Source organism: Capricornis sumatraensis, chromosome 2 (genome assembly GCF_032405125.1).
Source record: "Capricornis sumatraensis isolate serow.1 chromosome 2, serow.2, whole genome shotgun sequence".
Taxonomy (NCBI): Eukaryota; Metazoa; Chordata; class Mammalia; order Artiodactyla; family Bovidae; genus Capricornis; species Capricornis sumatraensis.
In genome coordinates, this window is record NC_091070.1 from 41,954,099 (window position 1) to 41,978,435 (window position 24,337).

The following is a 24,337-nucleotide window of genomic DNA, read 5'->3' on the forward strand; positions in this document are numbered from 1 at the left end:
GATTATTTGTATTCTTTTCATATAGTCTATCACCAAATCAAAGTAGGCAAGTATTAGCACTGTTTCTTTTTTGAAGAATCCCAGGTACTAATCTCTACTTACTAAGAACAGTTTTTTAAAAAGTGAACTTTTAGAAATAGATGCAAGAATTCTTTGTTTTACAAATTTAATCCTTTGCTTTACAACTTTAAAGCTCAAGAGATAGAGATGTTTCCAATTAAAAATGAAGTTAACTCAAATTGGAAAAAACAAAAGAGCATTTCTGCAAAGTATTTTATGTGCTTAGCCTGTCATTATGTGTACATTAAAACAAGAACAATAAATACTTGTTAATGTTATCACTAGTATGAAATTTAAAAAAACCAGAAGGTTTACCCCATCTAGAGATACCTAAGTTAGTTTTGTTTCTGGATAATTCCTTTTGAAATATAATAAGAGTTAAGTGAGGCTCTTCATTATGGCTGTGGTGGTTGTAGGCCCATAGCATGCACGCAAGCATTAGGTAAACTGATAATCAAAGGATACCTATCCCCTTGTTAAGATTTAATCCATTCACTAATATTACTGCTCTCATATTTTCAAATCACAATGTACAATGGCATCTAATGAACTCAAGATTGCTGGGAAAAATATCACAACCTCAGATATGCAGATGATACCATTCTTATGGCAGAAAGTGAAGAGGAACTAAAGAGGATGAAAGAGGAGAGTGAAAAAGCTGGTTTAAAACTCAACATTCAAAAAACGAAGATCATGGCATCTAGTCCTATCCCTTCATGGCAAAAAGATGGGGAAAAAGTAGAAGTAGTAACAGATATTCTTTTCTTGGGCTCCAAAATCATTGCGGATGGTGACTGTAGCCATGAAATTAAAGGACGCTTACTCCTTGGAAGGAAAGCTATGGCAAACCTAGACAGTGTATTAAAAAGTAGAGACATCACTTTCCAACAAAGGTCTGTATAGTCAAAGTTTTTATGATTTTTCCAGTAGACATGTACAGATGAGAGATTTGGACAAAAAGAAAGCAGAAAGTCAAGTAATTGATGCTTTTGAACTGTGGTGCTGGAAAAGATTCTTGAGAGTCCCTTGGACTGCAAGGAGATCCAACCAGTCCATCCTAAAGGAAATCAACCTTGAATATTCATTGGAAGTACTGATGCTGAAGCTGAAACCCCAATACTTGGGTCACCTGATGGGAAGAGCTGACACACTGTAAAAGACCATGATGCTGGGAGATTGAAGGCAGGAGGAGAAGAGGGCAACAGAGAATGAGATGGTTGGATGGCATTACTGACTCAATGGACATGAGTTTGAACAAACTCAGATAGTGAAGGACAGGGAAGCCTGGCGTGCTGCAGTCCATGGGTCACAAAGAGTCAGACATGACAGCGACTCAACAACAATAATAAACTTAGAGTAAACAGATTACAATTTCATATTTACTTTGTTTCTAATTTTAATTTTATAATTAACCTTATACAACAAGTGAGGCACTAAGTACTCTTCATCATTTTTGAATTTAATTCTTGAGCACTTAATTAGCAAATTTTGACTTCTGATTCCATGATTTCTTAGTATAAAATCTGTAGGGTCAATGTGGAACAGATGAATTTGGTAGCTCTTGAATATCTACATGTAAATTAGCTGTTAATAATTTTCATTTCTTTAGAAGGAATATCTGAGTCCTAGGAGTTCTAACCCTGTTCATTATTGTTGCCTACAAAACTAATGGAGATATGATTTATAACATAGTAGCATCATATTTTCTTTTTTGTCTCTTCCTCCTTTTAGAGAAATACATGATGGAGTATTTTGTAGTCATCCAGCTTTCAACAGAGGCAATTATAGAAGGGTCATCCCCTTCTGCTCTAATAAACTTAGAAAAGTCATATTTGGTGCCTAAAGAGTAATCGAGTAAATTTAAACTATGCTATGCTCTTGATTCTGTTCCCCCAAAGTATAGACACAAAGGGAAATTATAATTTATGATACAATTGAATGTATTAAATACTTGATTTTCTTTTCCTATTTGGTTTACGTGCACCACCTGGTGGTAAAGTAGTGCATTTCAAGTGGAGTGTGTGTGTGTGTGTGTGTGTGTGTGTGTGTGCGCGCGTGCACACACTGAGAGTATTAACATGGGAAATAGAATGTTAATATGTAAATATTGCTTTAGATTAACAATGCAATTATTTTGCAATAAATACCTAATGAAACTCTAGTATACTAAAAAATACATGCTAGAATAGGAAACTAATATATACATGTTAAAAAAGGGGAGAATAACTCATGGTGGAAAGTAAAATAGCATTCTTTTTTTTACATGAGCTATACCTCTTAAAATTCCATCTTTAAATGAACATATATTTATTGCATCAATGTTCTTACTGAGGACAAGAGTCAACCATTGATAACCAATATAAAACCATATAAATTTTTCTGTATTTTTAATTTTTAAGAATAATAATTTTAAAAGTATGTATCCTCTTCCTGATCTTAGTAGGGTAAGTAACAGATTACAGAATTTTAAAACTACAAGGCACCATAGAATCATCTAGACTAATTTTACAAGTATAGTAGCTGAGAGTCAGAAACATCAGGTGACTTGTCCAAGGTCATACTGGTAATTAGTGGCTCAACTCAAGTAAGAATATTGTTATTCTTACTTTCAGTCTAGCAACATAAGACATAAAGTTATAAGCAATGCTGAAATATCTCTATATGAAGAGATATCCCCTTAACTCAGCTATATACTTCTTGAAGACACTAAGGTGTGACTTAATACATATTAGGAGTTTTATTCTAACATTCTGAACACAAAGGAATAATAGTACCAATGTATGCTTCATAAATCTATGTAAAAGATTTCCTGTTAAAAGATCCCTTTACATATATGGTCAAAGCAATATTTTTCAACTTATTTCAACTGCTATGAGACAACCTAAAAAATTCTGTTTCCCCTTCTAACTGCTTCAGAGTCAGAGATTTGTTTCTACAAAGTAGGTACCCATTTGTAGATCTGAGCATAAACCATGTTCATAGCTCCCTCTCATGACCACTGAATGAATACTATACAAGCCTCTTTTATTCTCACTGTTGTATTCAACAGCTTACTGGTTAAGTTTTAATTGCTTCCAATGAGGTCAGCAAAGGTATTTATCGAAAAGCTCTGAATAAAAGGCTCCACACACACACACACAAGCTCACACGCGCTCACACACACAGAGAAAATCCTCTTGCCTGCTGTTGATTTATGGAAACAATTATGATTCCGCTGGAGAATTTCTCAGCTGAGAAATAGTTTGTAGCTACAGTAGAGAGGCTCAAGTTGCACAGGGCAGACAACAGACATGGAATTCTTGTGTATCCAGCTGTTATCAACAGAACAAGTAAGTGACTGTTACTTGTCTTTAAAAATAATGCTAAATGTTTGTTAGTAGTTTATCTATTTCTCTGGTTTCAGTACTGAGGGGAAAAGTAAAGTTACTAGACTTTTGAGCCGTGTGATTATCTACAGTAATTACGTTATAGAGCTTGCATAAAGATAAGGTTGAAATTCTCCAGAGCAATTCTGATGTTTAACTTGAGAACTGTGGGCAGTTCAGAAGAAAATAACTGTCAAACCACAACCGTAAAAGAATAAAGACATCTAGGAAAAAGCATTTATATTTTGTTAATAGGAACTTTAGAGCTGAATTTAAATCAACAGCTCTAAATTGCCGGATGTTTCTTATCAAATAAGGACTGGAATGAATGGTACAATCATGTTCAGATTAATCTCTACTAATATAGAATTTTTATAAGCCTACAAATAGAGTGGTAAGGACCCTGACATCCTCTGTGAAAACTGTTTTAAATGTACCTTCACAGTAAGAATTACACAGTATGTTGTAATAGTATTTGCCCACTGAAATTTATACAATCACTTTTCATCTTCCTCTCTCTCCTCCCTCTCCATTCTTAATCTCTCATTGCAAACAGAAGTCAAGTAGCAAACAGCATCTCAGCAACTGAGCTGATTACAACCTGCTTTTATAAGGATATACCAACAGAGAGTTATTTAAGGAGGACTCCTATACTGCTATCAGGAACTAAAAGGATAAGGCTAACAATTTGGAGAGTGCAACTGCTCTTCCTTAAACAGTTCACAGATAGGAAGAGGTCAATGACCTAGGAGCAACAATCAACTCAAGATTTAATTTTCATTATGTTATTCATGAACACCCGGAGCACTATACTATAATGCGCAAATGGATACTGACATGGATCCTGCCAAGTTTGCTCTACAGATCATGCTTCCACATTATCTGTCTAGTGGGCACGATATCTTTAGCTTGCAATGACATGACTCCAGAGCAAATGGCTACAAATGTGAACTGTTCCAGCCCCGAGCGACATACAAGAAGTTATGATTACATGGAAGGAGGAGATATAAGAGTGAGAAGACTCTTCTGTCGAACACAGTGGTATCTGAGGATTGATAAACGAGGCAAAGTCAAAGGGACTCAAGAGATGAAGAATAATTACAGTAAGTAATGTTTTCTTATTTACAGAAAAGCTTATGAGCCTTAACAATCTGTGAAAAGATCAATTTTCAAGTGACATGCTTTCTCAATTTCCCTTTTTTTTTGGAAAACAATTAAATGTAATTTTCTATTGGGTTTTAACTGGGATAAACTATGTTCCTAAAAATATCTCCTGGAGTAGGGCAAATATAATAATATTACAGCTGGAGCTGATAAACCAAGGCAATTTGAAAATATATTCTCCATGTCCTAAGCTCAAATACTCATATGTTAAGCAAAAAATAAATATTATTACTTATACTGAAATGTGATTTATTGTCTTCTAGCAAAGCTCACTAGGAACTCTACTAAAATACTCAGTGAATGCTCACCAAAAATGCATTATCATTAGTTTGAGGAAATAAAGATTTTTTCAATAAATAATTTGATTTCTCTTGAAGAAATATTTCCATGGTGTCAAATACTGAATTGTGCTAAATTACTTGTGCAATTGTATATAACTATAAAACAGATAGGAATCTGTGGTCTCCTCATCTGTTCATGTCATAGGAACTTGTATTTGATTGCTTAATTATTTACCTAGGCACAAAAACAGGCTCCTCCTAACATTTTTTTAATCTTCATATTCTATGCCATAAAAGTTCTATGTTACCTTAAGGGAAATATAAATGTGAAGGAGGAAATAAAAGTGAGTTGGAAGAGACATTAATTTCATGATTCAAATGTAGATAATTATATTTTCTTCAAAATCAGTTATTCTTTTTATGTTGATGTATCAGGTTCGGATTGATCATTTAGCAGTTATGATTAATAACCAATTTCAAAAGTATTAAATTTTATGGAGTAAAATATATACCTGAACATGTACACTAAGAATTTAAAATCCCTGAGTGAAAAGAAATTTTGTTTGCATTACTAGCACTTGAACAATGTTATAACATATCATTTTATAATGTTACATATGTTAAATTTAATTGAAAAAGAATGCATGGGGGTGATACTGTAAACATTTGCTTAGCATAGTTGCCAGGTTTACAAGTGAACATTTAAAACTTTGCTGCTTATTTAATAAATGTCTTTTAGGCTTCTAAACTATTAATAATAAACCAATATGGGAATACGGAGAATTACGTTTCCAATATGAAAATGAGAGAAACTACTTTTTAAACTATAATTGATATAGAATGTTAAGGCCATTTTAATGGATTGCTAACAGTATGGTTATTATTACCTCTATTAATAACGTTATCATGTTAGTTCTAGAATATTGTCCTGATTATACTGAAGTTTAGTTAAGGAAATAACTATTTGGAGGAAAGTTTTGTGGATAGCTATTTCTATGTGAGCAAAAGAATCTGGCTCATATCAATAAATGACCCCATGGACTGTGGCCTGCCAGGCTCCTCTGTCCATGAAATTCTCCAGGAAAGATACTGGAATGGGTAGCCATTCCCTTCTCCAGGGGATCTTCCCAACCCAGAGATTGAACCCAGGTCTCCTGCACTGCAGAAGGATTCTTTACTATCTGAGCCATGAGGGAAGCCCATTTAAAAGTTACTGAGATTTATAATGGATAACAGAACTTGGTGGAGAAAACAGAGCCCAGGTGGAATTTATGACAGGTAGATCCAATCCCTGCCTGTGACTGACTCTGGTACAACTCCTTACTTTTTCCAGTTCTCATTTTTCAATCTGTAAGATGTGGGATATGTACAGATGATCCAATATACATTTTAGTTCCTACAGTCTATTTTATTCTAAACTTTAGAATATATAACATAAATGTGAACAATCTAAATTGTCATATAATTACCATACTATTGAATGAGATGAAAGTGAATATCATCTTAATGATAAGTTGAGCTGTCAGAACTAATTTCAAAATGTAGTAGTAAAGTTACTGAGCCTAAACACAGCAGAATTCTTCCATATGCTAATTCCTTTTGACTGCTTTTACCAAGTAATGAAAACGTCAAAAATTAGATGCAAAATTCAGTGAAAGTGAACAGTATTCATAATTATTTGGGATCAATTAGAATATCTAAAATTGGAATACCTACAATAAGAATGCATTCAGATATATGTGTCTTATTTTGTATTAAAATTTCTTGAAACTATGAAACTCAAGTATTTTAAAACATACACAAAATGCTAAAGTTTCCCATAGTTTGAAACACAGTTTAGCACTGACCTTGAGTAACCATAAAGCCAGTATGGTACATAATTTCACTTCTAACACTAATTCTAAGGTAAAAAATAAAGAAACAAAGAAAGTGAGGAAGTAAAGAAGAAAGAAGGAAAGAAAGTCACAATACCAATGTAGTAAAAGAAATAATATGTATTATGTAAATAATCTTATTTCTATAAGCTTTTTCATAGACTGTATATACTTTCTTGATAGTATATACTATATAGTATATACTTCCAGGTAAATTCTCCTAGAAAGGGAAGCTTACATCTGGATCCTTTCAGTAGGCTCCAAATTGTTGTCAAGTTTTGCTGCTATCTTACTGAAGAATAAGCCTGTCGGACTTCTTCATAAATAGAGGCTAACTCACTGTTGTCTACAGAAAATCCTAAGGTACTCCATTGAAAAATACACAGAGAATAACATAGAAGAGAATTCTGATACTCATTTTCTTATTATATAATAACATAGAATAGAATTCTAATATTTATTTCCTTACTAATTTTAAAATTGAGTGCCTCATACAAAAAATGCAAATTGCCGTAGGTGAAGTTGAAGCCACTGCATCCAGGTACAAAGAAATTGCTCAGAAGAATTTGTTTAAAAGTCAAAGAAAACAAAAAACTGAAATTACAAAACTTATTGTTTATATCTCTCAATCCTTAACTGAATTAATGAATAAAAGCTGTTTCCTTCCTATTTCATTAAAATGAGAAAGTAAAAGGTAACTGGATTATCTACTAGGTTGAAATACCAAGTACAGAAAGTGGAAAAGATCAAAATTAAACTTTGAATTTCACGTGTTCTGATGCCCTAACTTCGTTCACACATTGTTGAACGTTCTTCGGAGGCCTTTTAAGATGGGATACATTTAAATGTCTCAGGTGATAAAATTTGGCATGAAAAGTTGGACATCGTCTACATGAACAGCGGTTCTCTGGGTTACCATAGGAAAGTCCCTAGTCCATTTTCATGGCTTTGCTTTGAATGAAAGGGAAAATGACCTAAAGATAATAACGGATCTTGAGTGACTGCTTGTTTCACCAGCAGAAGCACCGCTCCCTCATAGAAATGTGGTTTATAAGATGTTGCTAAGGTAATGGATTGGAGTAGGTAGGCAAGGTGAAAAATCTGGGAGTATAATTCTGCTTCCAGAAGTGTTAGGCTGGGGCAGGTGAATGGAGGGTTGGAGGAAGAGAAGGGGAGTGATAGGGAGTGGATATGACGACTCATGTCTCACATTTTTGTTGTTGTTTAGTCGCTCAGTCGCGTCCAACTCTTTTGCGACCCCATGGAGTGTAGCCTGCCAGGCTCCACTGTCCATGGACTTTGCCAGGCCAGAACACTGGAGTGGGTTGCCATTACCTTCTTCAGGGGATCTTCCTGACCCAGGGATAGAATCTATGTCTCCTGCACTGGCCAGCCTATTCTTTACCACTGAGCCACCTGGGAAGCCCCTCACATCTTTAGGGAATTGAGAAAATCATTTAAGCTACCCTGGGTTGTAAGAGTCTCACTTCAGGCTTAATTACAGTGCTATCTTGTGAAATATTTTATATCTAAATAAGATTGAGTAAATGGCAGAAAAAATGCACCAAGGATACCAACAGAAACAAGACTTGTATTAGTAACTGTATAAGCAAGACTCGGCTATGTAAAAATAGGAATTTATAAGAGGCCAGGAGCTGCTGAATTGCATTTCTGACTCTGGAAGAGAGAGAAGTTATCACTGGAGAACTGGTTCTGAGATAGCACACTACTCTTACCCAGGAGGCAAGAAAGCCTCTCCTCTCAACTTGTTCTCTGGTGGCACCATATTTAGCTTTTTAGTAGGCTTCTAAGAGGTGAAACTAGAACCTAACCTGAATTCATAATAATAGTAGTAAAAGTACAAAATGCCCCTCCAAAATGAAATAAGAATCCACATTCCCTGCAGAAGTAGAGCATTAATAATATCACAAAGGGACTGGCAACGGCTGGTCAGTCCTTCCACTGATGTAGTCAGAGCTTTCCACTCGGGGACAAGGCCAGAGGGTGAATTTAGATAATTGGCCCAGGCAGCCCATCAGCAGACAGAGGCAATCACTCCACACCTGACACAAATAACTGCTGTTTAAGCTGGGAGTTGAGGTGCCAAGTGAGAGACAGCAGCAGTGCACTTGGGCAAATGACAACTGCCCTGAAAGACAGATGTGAACTCAATCCCTTGGAATGATTTTCTTGCTTTTGACATTCAATTACTAAAAAAGTTTTTCTCTTCCCGTTTCTTTAGAGAAGGAATTCTTAATAGCCATAAGCCATTGATTCAAGAAAAAGTATGCCTCACTTGTTGCAATTAAGCACTGAAAGTTCCATAGTAAGAAAAGGGTTAGCCATTCTGAAAACTGGCCAGTGATTTGGCAATATTCTCTTTTGGATTGTTAGACTTTGATGGGATATGGCCTAACAATTGGCAAAAAGAAAATAAACACACTGTTGTTGGATTTGACTTTGACCACAAAATCTTCAGCGATTTAATTGTCAACAATTCTTTGGATAAGTTCCTGCTCAATAAGAATCTCTGCTAGTAGCTAACAAATATACATATCTCCTCTAAATATAAAGATGGTAAACTTGCTTATGCTTCAAAGAGTTCTTAGTAGGTTATCTAAAAGAAAAGTTAACTCACACTGTCAAAGTAAGAAATAAAAAAATCACAACAACCTCATTTAAAAGAACAGACAATGACAAACATATCTATGGAACTGAACCAAAATTGTAGAATTACTGACAAAATGGAATCCTATAGAATTGGTGACCTGCATTTCCTTAAGTAAGTTCCCAAGGTTTAAATTATGGAACATTTGGAAATAACAGCTATTTGGAAATAGCTGGATTTGGAAATATTAGCTATTCTTTGAAAACTCTAATATTAAGAATAATTTTCCATTTTGTGGTCTTCCTCTGTTTTTAGGCTAATACCGGTGTCTGGTGTTTAATAAATGCTAATAACATCTCATTGCCACAGGTGTATTTCTTATTTATTTTATAGATTCTTATCTGATCATCACTTTCATTTCTTATCAATCCAGAGTATCTGATCATGCATTTTACCTTGTGACTCAGTTGTATCACAACTCTTCAACCTATAGTTTTAGAGCTTTCAGAGACGCAGGTGAATTGAAGAGGATGTAAAGATGCCACCTTTTAGATCTATGTGGAAGGGATTTCTTTTCTAGATTTTTCTATTTCTCAGCCTTGACTAAATATTGTAATCAGCTGGGAAACTTTAAAAAATACTGATACCAGGTTCCATCCACAAAAAATCTCATTAAATTTATTTGGGGCGCAGCCTGGGCTTCAGAAATTTCAAAAGTTCCCCAGATAATCCTGACATGGCTACAAACCTACGGGGAGCACAATAGATTCCTGGGGAAACCACCACCTAGTTAAAGGAGAATCTAGTGAAGGCACGAAGAACCCAGGCATCCGTGTTAGTTTAAAGCTCTCCAGTGATTCTAATCTGCAGCTAAGGTTGAAAACCACTACTTAAGGAGCCAAGGCTTCTAATTCAGCAGGATCCCCGTAGGTGTCCTGGGAATGTTTTGGAACCCTTAGCGGGCTCCAGAGTTCACCTTTGCCCTGGAGGATTTTGAAATAGGCCCATCAGGAATGCATCTCTGGATAATGCATCAGGATTCAACATTTTTGACAAATCTTAGTGGCTCCAACATTTGGTGAACTGGCTTGGAAATCCATGTGATGACAGCTTTCTAGCTACTATTTAAGAAGGCATCTTTGATGAACGAGTTCATCGTTGGGAAAAAAATAGGTCCTGTGCCACGATTTCACAATAACAGGCAGGTCTGATTCCCTTCTGACACTTTCAAGTGGTGCTGCAAGCAGGGAACCTGGAGTACAGGCATCAAGGCCAGCTTACAAGGCACTTAAATTAGCCATTTATGATTATGAACCGATGCCCCCAAATTAGGGTTTCACCTCCTATGGCCACCCTACAAAAGCAGTGATTTAAAGAGACAAGCTCCAGTCTAGAAAATCCAATAGGAAAGAAACTACAAGCCTAGAGAGTTTATCCAGATTAGCGAAAGGCTATGAACCTAAAAGTTTGTTCTGTTTGTAAATTAGGGATTAAAGCAAAGCTTTCTTTCCTTTCTTTTCTAAAGATCCCAGCTTTTTTTTCCACTGCGTTAAAACAGCACAGTAACTTCTTTTACATTACTACTGGAATACAATACCTTTCTATATTTTAATTTCACATATGGCACATAGAAGAGGCAGGAATTGCATATACCTAAGTAATATGGAGAAAAACCAACATTAAATGAAATGGGCTTTCATATGAATTCCTACTTTTTATAAACTATATTCAAGCTTTAAAAAAATGGTCTGAGGTATGATTAACATGCGAAAAGTTGTAGTTATTGAAAGTATACAACTTGATGAATTCAGAGGTAAGTATATATCATCATAATCTATGCCATAAACATATCTATCACTTCCAATAGTTTTCTCCTGATCTTTTTATTATTATTAATAGTAGTAGTAATAAAAGTACTTAACATAAGATCTATCCTCTTCAGTTCAGTTCAGTCGCTCAGTTGTTTCTGACTCTTTGCGACCCCATGGATTGCAGCACGCCAGGCCACCCTGTCCATCACCAACTCCTGGAGCTTACTCAAACTCATGTCCATTGAGTCGGTGATGCCATCCAACCATCTCATCCTCTGTCATCCCCTTTTCCTCCCGCCTTCAACCTTTCCCAGCATCAGGGTCTTTTCAAATGAGTCAGTTCTCCCCATCAGGTGGCCAAAGTATTGGAGTTTCAGCTTCAGGATCAACCCTTCCAATGAATATTCAGGACTGATTTCCTTTATGATGGCCTGGTTGGATCTATTTATCCTCTTAGCAAATATTTAAGTATACCTACAATGTTGTGAACTATAGACACTACAGTGTAGAGTATGTCTCTTGGATTTATTCATCTTGCATAACTGAAACTTAGTATCCTTTGACTAATATCTCCTTGTTTTCCCCACCCTCCAGTCTCTAGAAACCACTATTCTCTGCTTCTATGAGAGGTGGCTAATATTTTAGACTTTTCCTGAAAGCTGTGTTATATAATATTTGTTCTTCTGTATCTAGCCTATTTCACTTAGGATAATGTCCTCCCTGGTGGCTCAGAGGGTAAAGCACCTGCCTGCAATGCAGGAGACCTGGGTTCGATCCCTGGGTCGGGAAGTTCCCCTGGAGAAGGAAATGGCAACCCACTCCAGTATCCTTGCCTGGAGAATCCCATGGATAGAAGAGCCTGGTGGGCTACAGTCCATTGGGTTGCAAAGAGTTGGACACGACTGAGCAAGCTCACTTCACTTCACTTCAATGTCCTATCTCCAATCTTTCTACAAGCAAAGTAGGTTGGAAAACAAAAATTATCTGCCTTTCACGTGGTTCTGAAAACCACATCAAAGACTCACTGAACATTTGACAGTTTTTTGACCAAGATTCATATCTGTATTTGAGATATCTGATTCTGACTTAGGTAGAGAAGCCATACCAAGTTTACTAACAAGGAAAACATTATTAAAGTTAGTCAGCTATTTGTGTTTGAATAATAATATATAAAGACAAAGGAATTAGAGTAGGAAATGAGACAGGAGAACTATTCAATGCCCATGTCCTGGTAAAACTTGCCAGTTAGGCAGACAATATCCTTCTTGGATAAAAAAGTTTGATATATACCTGGGAGAATTGTCTCCAGAGATTCTTCAGTAACATCAGTTAACTTCCCTGAAGCAGAATGTGATCACTACCAATGGAGTGGCCACAAGCACTTGATAGAGCCATTCACTAGTGTCCTAAGAATAAAAAGGAAGAAAATATCTTTGTCCCTGAACAGGAGAGGAAAGGCAAGAGATGAAAGGAAAGAGGACTTCATATACACATTAGTGAATTTTGTATTTTAAGTTTAGGGGGGACTTAAATACAAAGGATACTTATAAAATATAGCTTTTCTATTTTTTTTTTAAATTGAAGTATAGTTAATGTATAATATTTCACTAACTTTTTGATGCCCTTACAGAATAAGGGAAATTGAGTACAATGCATTGGTAAGAGAGTAGAGGGAGGGCTTCTGAGGTGAAAACAAAAATAAACTAGTGTACAGAGGGTTGAAATGGTAATAGATTACTGCATGAGTTTCTGAAATAAATTTGAAAATCTGTGCAAAAATCTGTAATAATCTTTGCTTATTTATACAGACTATTCTGAAGCTGAGTTTATTTTTCTGTTTAATACTAGAAAGGAGAAATGGGGCATATTTCAATATCCTTAAATAGCATATTTATCATGTTCCATTAAAAGCTACTGGAATATTTTCCATTTAATCTGCCTATCTGAACATCAGATATAATTGTAGATAAATGAGAAAATGATTTGACATCAAATTCAAAATCAAAATCTCAGCCTGCAGATGGCATCCGGTCCCATCACTTCATGGGAAATAGATGGGGAAACAGTGGAAACAGTGTCAGACTTTATTTTTTGGGGCTCCAAAATCACCGCAGATGGTGACTGCAGCCATGAAATTAAAAGACGCTTACTCCGTGGAAGAAAAGTTATGACCAACCTAGATAGTATATTCAAAAGCAGAGACATTACTTTGCCGACTAAGGTCCATCTAGTCAAGGCTATGGTTTTTCCTATGGTCATGTATGGATGTGAGAGTTGGACTGTGAAGAAGGCTGAGCGCCGAAGAATTGATGCTTTTGAACTGTGGTGTTGGAGAAGACTCTTGAGAGTCCCTTGGACTGCAAGGAGGTCTAACCAGTCCATTCTGAAGGAGATCAGCCCTGGGATTTCTTTGGAAGGAATGATGCTAAAGCTGAAACTCCAGTACTTTGGCCACCTCATGCGAAGAGTTGACTCATTGGAAAAGACTCTGATGCTGGGAGGGATTGGGGACAGGAGGAGAAGGGGACGACAGAGGATGAGATGGCTGGATGGCATCACTGACTCAATGGACGTGAGTCTGAGTGAACTCCGGGAGCTGGTGATGGACAGGGAGGCCTGGCGTGCTGCGATTCATGGGGTCGCAAAGAGTCGGACATGACTGAGCAACTGAACTGAACTGAACTGAGTGTTGCTCAAGATAATTAATGGTGTTTCCTATAGCACAGTTTCTGCAGCTCATTGGAAAATATTATGTAAAAAAAAGCTGAGCAAGTTTTTTCACAGAGAAAATTCACTGAGCCTATACTTCACTAGCATGAATTGCAGAACTCTGAAAGTGAAAGTGCCTCAGTTGTGTCTGACTCTTTGTGACCCCATGGACTATACAGTCAATGGAATTCTCTAGGCCAGAATATTGGAGTGGGTAGCCTTTCCCTTCTCCAGGAGATCTTCCCAACCCAGGGATTGAACCCAGGTCTCCCGCACTGCAGGCGGATTCTTTACCAGCTGAGCCACAAGAAAAGCCCAAGAACACTGGAGTGGGTAGCCTTTCCCTTCTCCAGGGATCTTCCTGACCCAGGAATTAAAGCAGGGTCTCCTGCATTGCAGGCAGATTCTTTATCAACTGAGCTATAAGGGAACCTTAGCAGACTACATATGGTTTCCCAAACTTATTTGACAACAGAGCATGGCCTCCACACCACCCACATCCTCCCTATTCTCACCCCTGATTTGGGTAAAACATTTAACTTTCTAAATGAAAACTGCAGAGCTAGGAAATTTATCTTTGGTGTAATGAAGAACTAAAACCAAGCTTCTACTCAGTTGTTCAGTTCAGTTCAGTCGCTCAGTTGTGTCCAACTCTTTGCGACCCTATGGACTGCAGCAAGCCAGTCCTCCTTGTCCATCACCAACTCCCGGAGTTTACTCAAATTCACATCCATTGAGTCAGTGATGTCATCCAATCATCTCATCCTCTGTTGTCCGCTTCTCCTCCCACTTTCAATCTTTCCCAGCATCAGGGGCTTTTCAAATGAGTCAGTTCTTTACATCAAGTGGCCAAAGTATTGGAGTTTCAGCTTCAGCATCAGTCCTTCCAATGAATATACAGGACTGATTTCCTTTAGGATGGACTGGTTGGATCTCCTTGCTGTCCAAGGGACTCTCAAGAATCTTCACCACCACAGTTCAAAACCATCAATTCTTTGGCGCTCAGCTTTCTTTATAGTCCAACTCTCACATCCATACATGACTACTGGAAAAACCATACTTTGACTAGACAGACCTTTGTTGGCAAAGTAATGTCTCTGCTTTTCAATATGCTGTCTAGGTTGGTCATAGCTTTTCTTCCAAGGAGCAAGCGTGTTTTAATTTAATGGCTGAAGTCACCATCTGCAGTGATTTTGGAGGCTCAACAAAATAAAGTCTGTCACTGTTTCCATCGCTTCCCCATCTATTTGCCATGAAGTGATGGGACCAGATGCCATGATCTCTGTTTTCTGAATGTTGAGCTTTAAGCCAACTTTTTCACTCTCCTCTTTCACTTTCATTAAGAGGCTCTTTAGTTCTTTGCTTTCTGCCATAAGGGTGGTGTCATCTGCGTGTCTGAGGTAATTGGTATTTCTCCCAGAAATCTTGATTCCAGCTTGTGCTTCATCCAGCCCAGTGTTTCTCATGATGTACTCTGCATAGAAGTTAAATAAGCAGGGTGACAATATACAGCCTTGAGGTACTCCTTTTCCTATTTGGAACTAGTCTGTTGTTCCATGTCTAGTTCTAACTGCTGCTTCCTGACCTGCATATAGCTTTCTCAAGTAGCACTTATAAAATTGATCCTGGACAATGCTGAATAGAGAAGAGGACATGTTTACACAGGAAGAGAGAGCTGGAGGGAAGTACAGAGTTGGTGAATGTACTCTCAATTTGTTTCAGCTTCAGTAGCTTGACTTTTAAATGGTCTTCTAGTGACTTGTGATATCTCTAACTGCACTTCTGACCACAGGCCTGGTTAGTGTGGTTCATATTGAGGCAGCTCTCATGGGAGTTTACCTTAGGCAGTGAAAAGTTGCTTCCCTTGTTTGCTTGGATAATGGAAGACATGACACAAAACTTTGAAAGACTGGTGATTTCTTTTTTTTTTTTTTTCATTCTTTGTTAAATCAAGTTATTGATCTTCCCTATTGCAGACTGAGGCTACAGCAATTTAAAGTCCATATTTAAAGTCCAGGTGTTGAGAGAATTAACAGATTCGTTGATGGTGCAGGATGAACTATAAGTCAGACTGGAGAAAGTTCAGAGCACATTTGGGTGTTACCTAACTCAATTTGAGGAGGGGGGCATGGGGAGATTTTTTGGGGGGGTAGAAAATGACCAAAAGGATGAACAGGATGAAAGGGAAAAGATAAATGTATTACCTTCAGAGGAAATACTTTTTCTAGATGTTTAGTAGTAAGAAAGTATTGCAAGGTTGGGAAATGGAAAGAAATTTAATATCTTTTCAGTTATCAATGTTAAAGTCATAAAGATAAACCTTTTATTCTATTAAAAAATATGAGAACATTTGCCCTTTATCAATTTTCCAACTTTGTCTAATTGCCCTGCTTACTAAAAATGGCTATTTTCTGTAACGGGGAACTTTTTTTGAAGGCATAATTTAAGTTCCGCTAATTGGAATAATGGCCTTCCCTGATAGCTCAGTGGGCTTCCCTCATGGCTCAGATGCTAAAGAAACCACCTGCAGTGTGGGAGACTTGGATGTGATCCCAGGTTTGGAAGATTCACTGGAGGAGGGCATAGCAATCCACTCCTGTATTCTTGCCTGGAGTATCCCCATGGACAGAGGAGCCTGGTGGGCTAGAGTGTATGGGGCCGCAAAGAGTCAGACACAACTGAGTGACTAAGCACAGCAAAGCACAGGTGGCTCTGTGGTAAAGAATCTGCCTGCCAATGCAGGAGACTTAAGTTCAATCCCTGGGTCAGGAAGATCCCCTGGAGAAGGAAATGGCAACCCATTCCAGTATTCTTGCCTGAGAAATCCCATGGACAGAGGAGCCTGGTGGGCTACAGAGTCACAAAGAGTCAGACAAGACTGAGCAACTATCAATTTCACCTCTTCATTGTAACCTTATATTCACAGTTAGTTCACTTTACAGAAGGAAAGGAAAAATGCACAGGAAATTGGCCAGCTTGCTAGTATACAAGTTCTAGTTTTAAAATGATACATAGGCTACCACAATGAGGTATCACCTCATACCTCTCAGCATAAATATCACCAAAAAGACCACAAATAACAAATGTGGGAGAGAATGTGGAGAAAGGGATGTACACTGTTGGTGGGAAAGTAGTAAATTGGTGCAACCACTGTGGAAGGTCCTTAAAATTCTAAAAACAGAACTACCATTTGAGCCAACAATTCCACTCCTGGAACTGAAAGATATTAAAATGTACTTTTAATCCAAAACAAGTAAAAATATTAATTCAAAAAGATACTGTATCTCAAGTATTATTGAGATACAGCATCATTATTTACAATAGCATAGATATGAAAGCAATCTAAGTGTCCATCAACAATGAATGGATAAAGAAGATGTAATATAAACCACACATATATGCACAGTGGAATACTACTCAGCCATGAAAAGAAATGAAATTTTGTCATTTGCAACAACATGTATTGACCTGGAAGGTATTATTCTTAGTGAAATAATTCAGACAGAGAAAGATAAATAATGTAGGTTATCAATTATACGTGGAATCTAAAAAGTAAAACAAATATGAATATAACAAAAAAGGAACAGACTCACAGATATAGAGAGCAAACTGGTGGTTAACAGCAGGGAGAAAGGAGAAGGGACAAGACATGGATAGGAGATTAGGAGGTACAAACTATTATGTATAAATAAATAAGCTACAAAGATATATTGTACAGCATAGGGAATATAGCCAGTATTGTAGAATAACTCTATGTGGAGTATAATCTATAAAGATTTTGAATCACTATGCTGCATACCTAAAACTAATATAATGTTGTAAGTAAACTATATCTCAATAAAAATATATAAGCCTGTTGTGCCTATTTAGGTGTTGTGAGGCTATGCTTAGTCACTCAGTCATGTCTGACTCTTTGTGAACCCCATGGACTGTAGCTCACCAGGCTCCTCTGTGCATAGGGATTCTCCAGGCAAGAATTCTGAAGCGGGTTGCCATGCCCTCCTCCAGGCGATCTTCCTGACCCAGGGACTGAACCCAGGTCTCCCACTTTCCAGGTGGATTCTTTACTGTCTGAACCACCAGGGAAGCCCATTTAGGTGTGTTCACTTTAATTAAGAAAGATTGGTGTTCAATACTAGCTGATGATTGAAGTCATCGTATCAAAAATTTCTGTGTGCAATGATGGATTGTTTTCTGGAAATATCTGGGTAGTCAGTTAACTTATGAATAGTAAGCCTGATGAATTCACTGTGATTAACATTATATATTAAAGTTCAAGAAGTTCATATTCAGAATACTGCTTTAAAACTTCTAGTTTCCTTATAGTCAACACAAAGATGCTAAGAGACTTTGAAGGGGAAGAAATGAAGTGTTTTAAAGTTACACTTTATCCCTATAATGATAACACAAGTTACTAATATTATTTTAGGATCATGAAAATAACTACTAAAGAAGTAAACTTACTGAGTTGTTACCATGTGCCTGGCAGAGTTATGCTCATTTTGCAGAGGCAACTTTGGTTCACAGAGGTAGGTAGCTTGCTCTAGGTTCTAAAGCTAGTGACTGTCAGGGTTGGAATACGAACCCGAGTAGACACAGAGTCGGACACGACTGAAGCGACATAGCAGCAGTAGCAGCAGGCTTAACTTCAAAGCATAGCTTTTGTTATTAACACATGTATCATTATAATGTCACTGATATTATTAAAACATCACACATTAATTTGCATCATGCAGTGGGATCATTTGCATGTAAAGAACTATAAACGATTGAAATTTTCTTCCCTATCATAGGCCCTAATGAGTACTTGACATTTTCTTATTATTAAATAAAAACTCTACTCCAACTTGCCTTGTACAAAACATCTCCATTTATGTTCCTCTGAGCTGGGGTGGAAACCTTCAGTTTATTTGCTTACAAATTGCTAAAGATGCTGCAAAATTTGATTTGGTTGTTTTTTAAACACATTTCTGACATTTGTTAAAACCATCTATAATTCTGTGCATTAGTAAGTATCTTCATAATTGTTAAGAATACATACATATATACAGTTGGATTTCAGGAGTAAATCAGTCAGTTTTGGGAGTATAGCTCTTTCTAAAGGCCACTAAATTCAAACAGAACAAACACAAAAGCAAATAAAAGAAGTCGCAGAGTTTGTTATAACAAGCACTTGTGAAAGGTTGAAAAAGAAATGGTATGTTGGCAAATTGGTTCTTTCTTTTGTCCACATTTACTATGTTCTCAATTTATTTCTAGTACTTTTAGGACTTTTCCCAATTAAAGGAGGCAAAAGAAAGGGAATAAAAATGATGAGTTAGTGCAAAGATAGTATGAAAAATTTTATCTTCACAGTGCTCTTTTAATATAAACATTAATACATGTTATTTAATACTTAGGAGTAGACAAATGATTATAAAGTCTGAGGCAGCATAGGGATACGGAAATAATACCATATTATTTCTTTGGTTTTAAACTTTTTTCTAGTAATTAATTGACCTTGGAGAAATACTGAACTATTCTGGGTCTCAGATTTTTTAAAATATAAAAAGATGGCGGTTAGAGCACATTGTTTGAATAGATTTCAATTGCAAAATGTTACCAATGGTACTAAGCAACTGAGGGATGGGATGGGAAGAAAGAGAAGGCATATTAGCTATAAATGCTGCATAATAATAAATTATCCAAAATTTAGCAACTTAAAACAGTATTTATTATTTCATAGTGTCAGAGGGTCAGGAGTCTAGGAGCAGCTGGGTTGAGTGGTTCTAGCTAAAGGTCTCTCATGAGGTTACAGTGAGCTGTCACCAAATGCTGACCCCAAATATTCATTCATTCACTTAACGGAAACTGTTAAGCACATAATATTCCAGGAACTGTGCTAGTCATTGGGGAGACAATAAAACAGAACTGAAGATAGAAACTAATTCTGCCCTCACACACAGTCTTCCCTATCTGCAATTGTCACATTCCATCTATTTTTCCTAACAAACCTATTGAGTCATTTGCGCAGCGCCTAACTGCAGTGATGGCAAGAACTGAGTAGAGATACAGGTGCCATTTAGAAGCCAAATTAAAAGGCAGTTTGATCAAATTAAAAGGCAATTTGATCTAGATGATTAGGATTTAAATTGAGAATACAGTTCAATATTTATAGAGCACCTTTAATGTGTCAGGTGACACTGTACAATAAAGGTTATGGAGACAAATAACTTTTGTCTTTATTGGGCTTTAAAGTTCTGAAAGTTACTAATATGTTTCATAAGAAGAAAGGATCAGGAGAATGAAAGTGAATACTTCTTGGTGAGCCTAAAGATGTAAAAAGGACAGAGTAGAAAAATTAGGAAAATAAAATTTTAAAAAGTGCATTTGAATAAAAGGGGGATTGATTGAAGGATTTTGACAGAGGGTGAAGAGCTTTCCAAGTCATGAACAAGTGTGCAAAAAGATATGATTACAGTAGGGTGATTTTGGAGAATGGTGTCTTGTCCCAGCTAGCTAGAGAGTATGGGGCGGGCAGAGAAAGTAGCAACACAGAGCTAGTAAATAGGTAAAATGCTTTAAAACACATTTTAACTTCATAGTACGAAGAGAGAAGATAGGAAAACGAAAAGGGTGTAGGTCAGATGTGGGGAGACAGAATTAAAGGAGAGGTGTGAGGAAGTAAATAGAGAAAGACACAAGCTAAGGAAGAAGCAGGGAGAGAGAAGGAAAAGGAATACAGATTACAGATACATCACGAAAAGAGAGCCAAAAGGCAGAGAGGGATGCTCTGTAAGTCCTGAGGTTCACAGAGATTTTGACAGATGTAACCAGAGTACCTACCAGAGGCGGAGGGCATGGGGGCTCATCTTCTTGGAGAAGTTGATTGTGATTCAACTGATATTACTCTAATCACTCAATGAAATCATGCTAAAGGTCAGACATGCCAGACTATGGTTTCCTATTCTAATGTAAGGCTTTCTCAAATATATCATTGTAATAATTTATGGAGATAAGCCACCAGACCCATGGTAAATAATTTCAAATAATCTTGCACTGTATTGTTATTTCTTTGGACAATTGTAAGAACCTGAGAATATTAACTAAAGGAAATTCTTCTTGTACACTCCTGGCAAAAATACTTTGAGCTTTGCTTAGAGGGTAAGTATGTTTTGAGCTTCTATAAGGTTAGGAAGTAAGCCAAAGTTACAGTCAGTCAGTGGTAGAGCCAGGACTGCAACCTAGGTTGCTAGGTATCCAGAGATGCATTAAAAAGGTCAAAGAGAAAAACATAATAAATAGCAAAGAAATCATATGCTACCAAAAGAGCTTCTCAATCTTCATGCAAACAAATTTTGTTCTGGGGGTTTCACATATAAAAATTGTTTTGAAATATAGTCTTATTCACTGTAGTAATTAGTACTTATAAGTAATAGAGAAATTTCTTTGAGATATTTTAAGATTAAAATCTAAGGAATCAAGCACAACTTTTCAAGAAATCATATCCTCCTCTATTTGTGAATTTGTACTCCATGTTTGACATCTGTGTGCAGGAAGAAATACTTAAAAAAATTATAGTAAAAAAATCACATTCTGTTTATAGATATAAAAATACACACAGTTTTAGACTTATAATCTTAAAATAAGGGACAAAAAGAACTGTGCTAAGTGTGCAAACGAAATAAATTAATGCCTATTGTTAATTTAAGAAACTCCACCTCAACCCTTCAAGTCATAGTCCAGTTCATAATAAAACACTACCCAGTAGGAAACATTGCCATGTTTAAAGGATGAAACAACATCTATTTTCCTGGAGTGCATTCAAACAAAATGTATGATATCTTACATAGAAGATAATTTCTCTTCAGACAGCCAAGGTTCTACATTTTGTTGGTTAGGTTAACATTATCATAAACATGTTTTTCTCACATTCTAAATTTCTCACATTCACATTCCATTACCATAAGAATGTTATAAGAAAGTTGTTATAAAATTACAACAAAGGTAATAACGAATTGGCTCACTCTGTCTCAGACAATTTCACAGTTTTCTGAGGAGACTGAGTGGTCCTTGTTATGTCATCTTCAAGGTTAGATCAGCGTCTCAGAGTCCCCTAATTATCTTTCATGACCAGGTCAGCAGCCTCTGGATTTACTGAAATCATTCTTGACTATTTTCATTTTGTACTTGTGGAAATAAAGTTCCTATTTATTATTTGCTGCATAAGAAAATATTGTACTGAGGAAGAAATTTGTGAAATTTTGGTCAGTTCTTTCAAATATACCAGTCATTTTATTTTATTTATTTACACTGAAGTATTATGGCCAGATTTTATGTTTCTTTGAAATTGATTTTTTAAAAACAGACTTTAGATACATGGTTAACAAAAGCATTTTATAAGCTATACTAAAGTTGATGGGAAATCTGTATGTTTTTACTTGTAGTTAAGTAAATTTTGGTAGAAAATGCACTAATGTATTATTTGGCATGCTTAAGTGTTCATCATCAATGATATATTTACTTCAGGCGGATTTTCTGGTAATAGTGATAATTTCATATTGATAGCTTTTGATAGCTATTTGCAATCAAATAGGTAAATTGATAGCTTTCTGAACTATCAGTAATTGTTGAGGAAACTGATTTGGGTAAAACTGTAGACTGCCCATGGAAAGTCTATTAATGCATAAGACTATTTTTATTTAGAATGACTATATTTGTTACTATTGGGCTTCCCTGGTGGCACAGATGGTAAAGAATCTGCCTACAAGGCAGAAGACCCGGATTCCATATCTGTGTTTGGAAGATCCCCTGGAGAAAGGAACAACAACTCACTCTAGTATTCTTGCTTGGAGAATTACATGGACAGAGGAATCTGGCAGGCTACAGTCCATGGGGTTGCAGAGTTGGACATGACTGAGCGAATAACGTTTATTGACTCAAAACTAGTTTAACTAAATTATCGCCAACATGATGGAGGAAACAAAATCAAAGTTTTAAGCAAGAGGAATAAATCGAATAAACAGCTGTTTGCTTTTGCTTTTTGTGCAGATTAAATCTAAGGTCTTTTCAAATGAGTCAGCTCTCTGCATCAGGTGACCAAGTATTGGAGTTTCAGTTTCAACATCAGTCCCTCCAATAAATACCCAGGACTGATTGGATGGACTGGTTGGATCTCCTTGCAGTCCAAGGGATTCTCAAGAGTCTTCTCCAAAACCACAGTTCAAAAGCATCAATTCTTTGGCCCTCAGATTTCTTTATAGTCCAACTCTCACATCCATACATGACCACTGGAAAAACCATAGCCTTGACTAGATGGACCTTTGTTGGCAAAGTAAGTGAAAGTGAAGTCACTCAGTCGTGTCCAACTCTTTGCAACCCCATAGACTGTAGCCTACCAGGCTCCTCTGTCCATGGGATTTTCCAGGCAATAGTGCTGGAGTGGATTGCCATTTCCTTCTCCAGGGGATCTTCCCAACCCAGAGCTTGAACCCAGGTCTCCCACATTGTAGACAGACGCTTTACCATCTGAGGCACTCTGCTTTTCAATATGCTGTCTAGGTTGGTCATAACTTTCCTTCCAAGGAGTAAGCATCTTTTAATTTCATGGCTGCAATCACCATTTGCAGTGATTTTGGAGCCCCCCAAAATAAAGTCAGCCACTGTTTCCACTGTTTCTCCATCTATTTGCCATGAAGGGATAGGACCAGATGCCATGATCTTAGGTTTCTGAATGTTGAGCTTTAAGCCAACTTTTTCACTCTCCTCTTTCACTTTTGTCAAGAGGCTTTTTACTTCCTCTTCACTTTCTGCCATAAAGGTGGTGTCATCTGCATATCTGAGGTTATTGATATTTCTCCTGGCAATCTTGATTCCAGCTTGTGCTTCTTCCAGCCCAGCATTTCTCATGATGTACTCTGTATATAAGTTAAAAAGCAGGGTGACAATATACAGCCTTGACGTACTCCTTTTCCTATTTGGAACCAGTCTGTTGTTCCATGTCCAGTTCCAGCTGTTGCTTCCTGACCTGCATACAGGTTTCTCAAGAGGTGGGTCAGGTGGACTGATATTCCCATCTCTTTCAGAATTTTCCACAGTTTATTGTGATCCACACAGTCAAAGGCTTTGGCATAGTCAATAAAGCAGAAATAGATGTTTTTCTGGAACTCTCTCGCTTTTTTGATGATCCATCGCATGTTGGCAATTTGATCTCTGGTTCCTCTGCCTTTTCTAAAACCAGCTTGAACATCTATAATATCATGGTTCACGTATTGCTGAAGCCTGGCTTGGAGAATTTTGAGCATTAGTTTACTAGCATGTGAGATGAGTGCAATTGTGTGGTAGTTTGAGCATTCTTTGGCATTCCCTTTCTTTGGGATTGGAATGAAAACTGACCTTTTCCAGTCCTGTGGCCACTGCTGAGTTTTCCAAATTTGCTGACATATTGAGTGCAGCACTTTAACAGCATCATCTTCTAGGATTTCAA

General features: G+C 36.9%; 2 protein-coding genes across 2 annotated transcripts in view; one reads left to right on the forward strand and one right to left on the reverse strand.

The window, feature by feature from the left end:
• Positions 1–24,337, reverse strand: part of FAM227B (family with sequence similarity 227 member B) — a 209,025-nt gene that overhangs the window by 70,053 nt on the left and 114,635 nt on the right. The window lies entirely within an intron of this gene.
• Positions 4,243–24,337, forward strand: part of FGF7 (fibroblast growth factor 7) — a 59,921-nt gene continuing 39,826 nt past the window's right edge. Inside the window, exon 1 of the mRNA XM_068966202.1 lies at positions 4,243–4,528. Coding sequence (XP_068822303.1) covers positions 4,243–4,528 — 286 coding nt within the window. The remainder of the gene's footprint in view (positions 4,529–24,337) is intronic.